Here is a 9,824-nt window from a genome sequence, read left to right as displayed (position 1 = left end):
ACAGGTACACCGGGATGCGACGTGTATATGTGTAAATTTTCAGGATGAAATGTGATCTGTGCAAAAAAAAAAAATTCATGAACTTTGGAGATGAATAGTGCATCTACTAAAAGTCTCAAAAAAAATCTGTGTGTGTGTAGCACTCATTTTTAACGTATTTCGTCATGAAAATTTGCACATTTGTGCATTATGTCTCTAAGTTTATGTGTATTTGTTTTCAATTTTTTTGGTACATGCAAATTCGAATTTTAATCATTTGAAATACATCTTCCCTGGAGGCCGAGCTTCATTGAGCATTTTCGCATGTTATGCCTGCACCAAGTTGGAGGTTGGTGTATATAGTCTCTGGATAGGCCCTTGCCTTAATTAGGTTGTCTTTGTTTTCTCTTTCGCCGATACATGAGCGTGTATCATTGCATTGATAGATAGAAAGACAGCACATGGATGGAGTGCCTCCAACGTGTACACCACTAGGCGCGCTAGAGTCTCCGGAGAGCAGAGGAATGGGATGCTCGGCCCCAAGTCCTTACAACATCCATAGTAAATTGTAGCCATGTGGCGCCGGCGATAAAGGAAAATTGTTAAAAGAAAATATAGAAAACACCAGAGAACGTACTGCCGGTACATGGAATACATCAACACAAAGCATACTATGAATAAACCAGCCATGCTGCCAGAAACCCCTAACTAATTCAGCAACAAGGACGTGTCTTGGCCCCTCAACGAACCCAACCCAGGAAAAACAAAATTACAGGATGTGGTGTGATACAAACTTGCGAACGAGAATGAGAAACTACTCGAAAACCAGAGCCACCAGAGCAGCCAAAGCCAAACTCACGGCCGCTCCGCCGCGCTCCCTGCCTGACCACCCGCCGGCGCTGTCCTCCAGCCGCTGCCCCCCGCCGTTCAGCAGCTGGTTCTGCTGCTGCCCGAACACCCCCTGCCCTTGCCCATGCTGCCCCTGCCCCTGCCCGAACGGGAGCGGGCCATGGCCGCCGCTGATCGGCGCCACTGCCCCCGGCACCGTCGGCGGCGAGGCTCCAAGTGGAAGGTGGCGCGGGTGCGGCGTGCCGTGAGGCGGTGGCGAGAATGTCATGTTGTCGTCGTCCGATGAAGCTGGTGGCGTGGCGATGCCCGCGCCGGGAGATGGCACGAGCGGGGGCGTGTCGACGGGTGGCAATGGCGTCTGGGGCGGGGCAAAGGGGGTCGGAGGAGCTGGAGGTGGTGGCGAGTGCAGAGGCTGGTCCGGTGACTCGGGGATCGGGTGCATGACCCCTGGCGGTGGCGACGAGTACAGAGGCTGGTCCGGCGTCTCGGGGATCGGGTGCGTGTCCGCCGGCGGTGGAGACGAGTACAGAGGCTGGTTCGGCGTCTCGGGGATCGGGTGCATGTCCGCCGGCGGTGGAGGCAGCTGCAGGTCCGGCCAGTCCGTTGACGGGTCAGACGGAGGAGGCGGCGGTGGCAGCGGCAGGTCAGGCAAGTCGGCCGAATCGTCGTCGTCGTCGTCAGCTGGCGGTGGCGGCGGCAGCATCTGGTCAGGCGGCGTGTCACCTGGTGGCGCCGTTTGGTCTCCGAAAGTGAAGCCCGAGCCCCACGGACTAGCAAGAGTCGACGTCGCCGCTGGAGGCGTGCCAGTGGCCGACGGCGGCGGGAGCACGTCCTCCATCGAAGGCGACGACACCGGCAATGCCGCGGCGCCGCACCTCCGCCCCGTCCACGGCTCGTCCCTCGTCCTCCACACCGTGACGCCGTCCCTGCTGACGATCCTCATGTCGCCGGCGCCGTCGAGGCTGAGCATCACGGGGTCGGAGTCGACAGCGGTGTCCCACAGCGAGTGCCCGCCGGCGAAGAGCTCAAGCCCCACCGGCGAGAAGGCCAGGTCGCAGGTCTCGGCGCCGCCCACAGGCGTGCACTCCGACTCCCACACGCTGCTGGTCCCGCCACCGCCCCCCTGCTGCTGGACAACCTCGACGTAGCACACGTCCCCGCTCCCGCCATCGCCCACGGCGGCGCGGCGGAGGTAGGCGGCGAACGACCCGGAGGGGGACGCGAGGAAAGGCTGCGCTGCGCTCTGGCCGCCGTCATCGGCGTCGGCAAAGGCGGCCGGTGCGACGGTGGCGATGATCTGCTGCTCCGTGGTCCTTGCGATGTAGCTGGAGGAGACGGCGACGGCGCCGCCGGAGAGCCGCAGCAAGAGTAGCACTAGGATCGCAAGGTAAGAAGAGGCCATGGCGATGGTTAGATGATGCGAACAATGGGTGGTGGTGTAGGGTTTTAACGGAGGTGGAAGAGGGTTTGGTTTGTGGGGCAGCTCGAGTGTGTAGTGGTAGTAGGAGAAAGGTGTGTGTTGCATGGAGTGGGGAGCATCTTAATTCAGTTGGGCTGCATGGGATATGATTTCAAATTGAGATGATGGATCGAGTCACATGGTTTATTTTTGTTTTCTTCACCTGTTCCAACAGTCAAGGCATTAGGTGCATTAGAGGTCTAACCGTGCTGCCACCTCTCATTTGAAAAATTGGCACAGAACAATTCAGTATGCAGCTAGTAGTGTTATGATGTGTCATCACTGGATTGACAGAGCATTAGGCGATGAAACCTACTACTAAACTGCTACTTTCAATCAGCAGATGGTCAAACTGTTGGTGACAACCTACCCAGGCGTGAGTGATGCATGGTCAGGAAAAACCTGTGTGTGAACCATATCTGCATCAGAGAAGCATGATACTACACGAAAATGTCCTTCACCAGCATGCAGCATGCAGCATGCAGCATGCAACCGGAAATGTCCCTCACAGTGGGAAATGCAACACTCCATGATGCAGCATGCAACCGGAAATGTCCCTCGCAGTGGGAAATGCAACACTCCATGACCCGCTGTGCAGGCACCAAAAGCACCGACAAGACTAAACGGAGCATGGTCGTCGAAAAAAAGATGTGCAACTACCATATCCAAGTGCACCAGATGATTTCACGAAAAATTTCAGGAGCATATAGGTGTACAATTTACTACAGTTGAGTAAGGGAAATCGTTGCAGATAACAACACTGATGATCTTCGGATATGGCATTAGCAAAATAGCAGTGCTAGTTGCTACATAAATCCAAAGTACAAACACTTCAGTTCTCAAACTATGCTGCATCATGCTACAAACTCTAATCTCCATGGATCGTGTAGCGCTCCCACTTCTTAGTCGGGTCATAGATCTGCAGGGAAATACAAGTGGTTACTTGTCTGAACGAATTTGCTGACAATGCAGACACATCATCCTGAAGTGAATGAAAAGATAAAAGGGTCGGTGCCAAACCTCCCATCTCGAGGCCGGGAATATGTGTTTGTTCTTCTCGTACCAGTGTCTCTCCACAACCTTCCCCGCATGAGACTGCAATCATCAAGCATGAGATTAGAGATTTGGATTCTGGAATGCAGCATGTGGACACCAAAAATAGAAGAGATTGGTGAGTCACCTCATCCTTCTCTTTTGTTGCATCAGCAATGGTACGCACATCCTCGTGAACATCAAAGTGGAAAAGCTGGAAACAGAAATCACCGTCAGTGATTAATACCTCAACTCATTAGATCGTGAAGAGTTTATATAGAAAACCAGAAGGTTATTGTGTGGTTGAACACGAACAAGTGTCGCGTGATTTTCTTTTATACATGCAGTCTCACCATCGTCATTCGTAAGTGCGCTAAACTATATTGAAACAGCACATATGATATTACTGCGCTTTGATGATAGGAGATAGAAAAACAGTGAGCAGTTAAAAGATAACGGTGATGCAAGCCAGAAACTCAAACATCTAAGAGAAGCGTATCAGTTTTGCATATATCCATGTTTTAAAATCTAGGGAAAGCTCCAGAATAACAATAAACATATTAAAGGAAAGAAAAGAAAACAGTGGTAGTTAAGGAACAAGCATTACCGGTCCACTCTTGCCCCTTGCTTTATTAATGATTAACTCGTAGAAGCTGTGTTGCTGTCAAATCAAAATAACAAACATGAAATGGGAACAGAATAAAACTTATACTAAAATAAAACAAAATGCGTAACTTATTGGGGAACAAACTCAAACTTTACATACATGAGGGATAATGAGATCTTCCTTCACATAGAGTAGGTTCTCAACCGATGTTGTCCGTACTTCACGGAACTCCGGAGCAAGCTGCTGTTGAACAGCCCTCAAGAATTCTCCAATAGAGTCACCTTTACGCACCTGGGGGTGTAGAATAATTTGTTTGAAATGTACAGTTCACATCTTTAGAACAATCAAAAGAGGAACAATTTTCCAGTGTTAAAAATGCACCTGGATAGCTCTCCTGTGACCAGTACCATCCCAGTAACTGTAAGTGATTGAAAGAGGTTCATCTGAAAGAGGGATATGATTGTTTAATCAGTTCTGATGCAAGAGTAATCCAAAAGAGGAAGATACACATTAGATTAAAAGGTATTATGCTGTCAGCATGTGGCAGTACTTTTGATCAATTCTTGCTCACGCGACCACTGCATCTTCAAGCGTTCTCGCTCTGCTTGTTCCTCTGCCTCTCTCTCTCTGAAGGATCATTCTTAGCAAACAGCTTGAGGGTTAAACAAAGCTTGAAAATGACAACCAACACTCCAAGTGATCATAAACTAAAAGATATACCTGTCAGGTAGAAAACTTGTCTCAACTGTGGGATCCTTTCCAAGTTGTTTCTTCTGAGTTTCTTCTGTAATGAATAATGAGTAAAACGTTCATACACTCTGATAACTCATAAATAGTTCAAAGGGTCTAGACATAAAGAAACAGTGCGGACAGGTCAATACATATCCCAGGGCACTGTGAGCACAAACAGTGCGATTGTAAATAAACAGAACATAATCATGTTCGTAGCCGTCACCAGGAACCGATCATTATTCGCATCGTGTAACTAGATCAACTATTGGTATAAACTACAGAATAAAAAATGCAAGGAGGAGTCTTGTAGCAGTGTATTTCAATTTTCCCCCTCTTTTGATCGTTGGATCTAGGAACAACGACATATTATTTTTCAACTGCTGTAAATCCAAAAGTTAACCAGCATGTATTTTTCTAATCTTTTCCTTCAATCATATATGCACTTATTTTGTGTCAATGCAAGAAGCAGAAAGTGTGCACTTAACTAGTCTAGGTTCATTTATTTCCAACTTTCCATGCAAGGCCATCTATACACAACTTTCTATGCAAAAACTCAGGTCATGACAACAAGGTGACATTGCAGCCTACAGTGGAACAAATCAAATATCGCATTGCCTCGTCAGCACTTGAAGCAATGTAAATTACAAAGCAGGACATGCAGCTGAGAAGAACCTATTGGTCCACAAGAGTTAAACCTTGCAGATTCGCAAAAAATAATGTACATATAGAACACCATGAGTATTGCAAAGAACGGAGGTCAAGAGAAACCAGTACACTTTTTCACTTCCAGAGTAAGCATTACCATACCAGGTATGGAATATTTTATGTGGAAGACTAAATACCAATCAAGTAAGGACCAAAGCAACATTTCATTTAGCAATGTAGTGTTATCGTACACAATTTTCATCATAGTGTACTACTAATCCAATTCAATAACATATAGGTTATAGCAACATAGGGATCCTTGGCCTAAAACATCACTGCGATCAACAATGAGTTGTCAAAATGAAGGACTGATTGGTTTAATTTGAATACTAAGACGTAACACCGGTTTGTGAGCAGATGAGAGCAATACATACAAAGGAATGACATATGTCCTATTATTAAATGATGAAATTCATCTACAATGTCTCAGCTGTGCTAGCGTCTGAAAGAAAGACAGAAATATGATATACAAACTGCAAGTAACAATCTTCATCACAAAAGTATATAAACAATCAAATAAGGGAAATCCACAGTCAATGTGACAGGTAACAGATGACCTGATTATACAAACTGAAACGGTATATGCTTGAGAAAAATAGTCACACTAGTTGAGCCAACAGAACATGAGTAACTAAAAATGAAAAGGTTAGAACATCATACGGTTCTCAAACTCATCCTCGTCACTTCCGTTCCCAATGTCATCATAGAATGACAAGCGTGGATCTCCCCTCACTCTCCTCTTTTTCCTTTTCTGCATTTGCAGTTCTTCTTCTCTGAAACCAACAATACAACACTTAAATTGGCATAAGGAAAAAAATTAAAGTAAGTTCCTGATTCAGTCAAGCTAGGATTTCAAACTCACTCTTGTTGCAATTTTTGAAGCTTCTCTTTCTCTTCCTCCTCAATCTTAGTTCGTATGTTAACCCTCTGCTCAGGCAATGGGTGAAAATTAAGTGAACAAAATTTACTTTGCCCGGGAATAGACAAGGAAAGGATGTACATAAATGGTCTGTCTATTACCTTCTCAACATACTGCTCCCTCGTAACTAGGCCGACAGTTTCCTTCTTGAATGCAGTCTCAAGAATCTGAAAATCACAATTCTTAGTGTTAGCTTGTACTAAAATACAGCTCCACGGTATACATTTACACGGCACTTGCAAAAACCTCTAGAATCCTGTGAAGAAGCCATGTCAAAGATCCAATAAATAAATCCACCCAGTAAAAATACATACATATAATTCTAAAAAGAAAAGAATCAATAGCGTTAGCTAGGTGAATCATTCAAGTGCCAAAATCTAACGTGCAGGTCTCATCAAATCCAACAAAACACCAGCTGAACAGAACTGTGAGGCATCAACCAACAGTGTTACCAAATACTCCCTCCGTCCGAAAATACTTGTCATCAAAATGGATAAAAGAGATGTATCTAGAACTAAAATACATCTAGATACATCCCCTTTTATCCATTTTGGTGACAAGTATTTTCGGACGGAGGGAGTATATAAGTACCCACATGTCCTTCAAGGCTATGAACTTGCATCTTCTAAGTGCAGTGCCAGTTATCCAAGTAAAGCTAACCTATGTCGTGGCGACCACAACAGATAATTCTCCAACAAACAAAAGTAACAACATACCACAGGGCTGCCAAATCGAGCAATTACCTACTCATGCCAAAGCGCACCCAAATGTCTCTATTAGTCCGACAGCATCTAAATCGAACTCCACATGCATGCTAGTAAGGGAATCCACCAGTAAACAGACGAGGATTTGGCCGCGAGCCAAACCCGCGATGGACGCGGCGACGGTTTTACCTCGGAGGTGCTGGAGCCGAACTGGAGGAGGCCCGGCTGCCCGTCGGCGTTCTTGTTCTTGAGCTCCTCGATCTTCCGGCGCTCCGCCTCGCGCTGCTTCTCAAGCCGCCGGATCTTCACCGCATCCTGCGCGGTGCCCACGTACCCGTCGCCGAACCCCGACATCCTTCCTCCTCGGATTTCCCCGTGTTGCGGCCTTGCCCGAGGGAGTGGCGGTGGGGGGTGGGGGGGCGAGGGGGAGCGCCGCCGCTGTCCGACGGAGAGTGGAGGCGGCGGCCGGCGGGAGGACGGGTCGCCGAGAGCGGAGGAATAGGGCGATTTCGGGAACGCCTCGGCCGCGGGGTCTATACCTCGCCTACTGCGACATATACGACTCGATCGCCAACAGGGCCACCCGATCTAGGCCGGCCCGGATTGAGGTCCAGACAAAGATGTCGTCTTTTCATCTGTTTCTTGCGAAACTTTTCTTTTCCTTAGCTCTCCTGCGTGGTTAGTTCCAAAACAATACATAGACATATTTCCAGGCATCCAAACATCAATTCAACACATAATTCAACTTGCACAACGCAAAGCCTTCATTAGAACCACTCCTCCAAACTCACATCTTCATATAAAACTTCAATCACTCTTTTTATTGAAACAAGAATAAAAAACTTACTTTTCTACTTTATTCGTGTGGGTTGCCTCCCACGAAGCGCTTGTTTTCGGTCGGTTAGCTCGACCGTAGTGGTGATCAAGGTGGTTTCAGACACACCGAGCTCGTAGCTTCTGGCATTCACGATGATGCCTTCTCCTAAGTAGGTCTCTATTTTCTTTTTCCTCGGGAATTGTCTCGCAGAAGGATCTTCAGCGAGTAAATCAAATCTAAAATTCCCCTCAAACACATTTATCACGGCTTTAATAGTCCTTAGAAAAGGTCTACCGAGAATTATGGGAGCAATTCGATCTTCAGGCATATCTACTATAACAAGATCAATAATGACATGTCAATCACTAATTTGAACTATAACACCATGCCTAATGCCTACTACTTGAGTAAAAGTAGAATTAGCCATATTCAACATGATCTTCGTATTAGCATAAGGACCAAGATTAAGACTATCATAAACTGATTTGGGGATAGTGGAAACACTTGCCCCAAGATCATATAAAGCATTGAACTTATTCAATCCTACCTCAATTTCTATGGTAGGTTCAAAAGCATCGTCTTGCTTAGCTGGTAACTTACTGTAGAACTTCTTCCTTTCATCATCAAGTTCACGTACCTTGGCTGCAACTTGTTCAACAAAAACATTATATGCTTCATTGTTAGTTACCTCCGGTAGTGGATACTTCATGGATATCATCTTCATTAAATCTACAACGGTATAATTGTACTCTAGCACATGACTTGTATCAAGTACTTCAGCTTTCTCTTCGTTGCTTCTCACCGTTTTAAATTCTTCAATTTGATTAGGCACTGGTTTACCTACAAACTTAACAAAAAATAGTGTTTGGCTCTCTGCTATTTTTGCCACTTGTGCTTTCATATTCTTGGATCTTCCTTCAAGTATCTACACATCATTTGTTAGTCCAACAACCTTACTGGTTAATTCACCAAGTAAGTTATCATGGTTCTTCAAGATATTCTTGAAGTTTTCATTCTGCTCAGTCTGACTAGCAATAAAACTTTTAAGAATTTCTTCTGGAGTATTTCTATTGCTACCATTAACTCCATTAAAATTATTGGATGCTCCTCCATTACTAGGATAAGGAAGTCTATGAGCATATCCATTACTTTTCCAATTAGGATTGTAGCTATTACGAGTGATAAAATTCACATCACTGGTTTCTTCACTGGTGATAGCCTTCACGTTTACCTCTTATTTACCTTTTATCATGGAGATAAGTTCATCAAGCTTGGATGTTAACTCCGTGCTACTTTCTTCCATGGCATTCACTCTTTTAGTGGTGGTTCTTTCAACATGCCATTGGGCATGGTTCTCTTAAAGGAAATATGCCCTAGAGGCAATAATAAAGTTGTTATTTTATATTTCCTTATATCATGATAAATGTTTATTATTCATGCTAGAATTGTATTAACCGTAAACTTGATACATGTGTGGATACATAGACAAAACATTGTGTCCCTAGTATGCCTCTACTTGACTAGCTCATTGATCAAAGATGGTTAAGTTTCCTAGCCATGGACATGTGTTGTCATTTGATGAACGGGATCACATCATTAAGAGAATGATGTGATGGACAAGACCCATCCATTAGCTTAGCATAATGATCGTTCAGTTTTATTGCTACTGCTTTCTTGGTGTCAAATATATATTCCTCCGACTATGAGATTATGCAACTCCCGGATACCGGAGGAATTGCTTGTGTGCTATCAAACGTCATAACGTAATTGTGTGATTATAAATATGCTCTACAGGTATCTCCCAAGGTGTTTGTTTGGTTGGCATAGATCAAGATTAGGATTTGTCACTCCGAGTATCGAAGAGGTATCTCTGGGCCCTCTCGGTAATGCACATCATATGAAGCCTTGCAAGCAATGTGACTGATGAGTTAGTTACGGGATGATGCACTACGGAATGAGTAGAGAGACTTGCCGGTAACGAGATTGAACTAGGTATAGAGATACCGACGATCGAATCTCGG

At 45.3% G+C, this 9,824-nt stretch overlaps 2 protein-coding genes across 2 annotated transcripts; both read right to left on the bottom strand.

Moving 5' to 3' along the window:
- Window positions 1–614: 614 nt before the first annotated feature.
- On the bottom strand, window positions 615–2,230 carry LOC123116676 (formin-like protein 3). Its single transcript, XM_044537606.1, has one exon. It carries the CDS (start codon window positions 2,228–2,230, stop codon window positions 794–796), a length of 1,437 nt encoding a protein of 478 aa, XP_044393541.1. The 3' UTR covers window positions 615–793.
- Window positions 2,231–2,951: 721 nt separating this feature from the next.
- Window positions 2,952–7,509, bottom strand: LOC123112853 (protein XAP5 CIRCADIAN TIMEKEEPER). Its single transcript, XM_044533952.1, has 12 exons — window positions 7,176–7,509; window positions 6,384–6,449; window positions 6,226–6,290; window positions 6,024–6,136; window positions 4,647–4,710; window positions 4,477–4,553; window positions 4,308–4,369; window positions 4,086–4,217; window positions 3,927–3,980; window positions 3,468–3,533; window positions 3,308–3,382; window positions 2,952–3,206 (listed from the first exon to the last, which is right to left on the bottom strand). The coding sequence occupies exons 1-12, from the start codon at window positions 7,338–7,340 to the stop codon at window positions 3,156–3,158; spliced, it is 990 nt and encodes a 329-aa protein (XP_044389887.1). The 5' UTR covers window positions 7,341–7,509; the 3' UTR covers window positions 2,952–3,155.
- Window positions 7,510–9,824: the final 2,315 nt, after the last annotated feature.

This window comes from Triticum aestivum, chromosome 5B (genome assembly GCF_018294505.1).
Source record: "Triticum aestivum cultivar Chinese Spring chromosome 5B, IWGSC CS RefSeq v2.1, whole genome shotgun sequence".
NCBI classification, from domain to species: Eukaryota; Viridiplantae; Streptophyta; class Magnoliopsida; order Poales; family Poaceae; genus Triticum; species Triticum aestivum.
This window is presented reverse-complemented; position numbering and strand designations above follow the sequence as displayed.

What these genes read in the sequence shown, in the direction of transcription:
- LOC123112853 (XM_044533952.1), bottom strand. Translation starts at nt 7,340, where the DNA reads ATGTCGGGGTTCGGCGACGGGTACGTGGGCACCGCGCAGGATGCGGTG. An exon ending in TCGGCTCCAGCACCTCCGAG is followed by an intron (nt 6,450 to 7,175) that starts GTAAAACCGTCG and finishes TGTGATTTTCAG; the next exon opens with ATTCTTGAGACTGCATTCAA. An exon ending in CTTCAAAAATTGCAACAAGA is followed by an intron (nt 6,137 to 6,225) that starts GTGAGTTTGAAA and finishes TGTTGGTTTCAG; the next exon opens with AGAAGAAGAACTGCAAATGC.
- LOC123116676 (XM_044537606.1), bottom strand. Translation starts at nt 2,230, where the DNA reads ATGGCCTCTTCTTACCTTGCGATCCTAGTGCTACTCTTGCTGCGGCTC.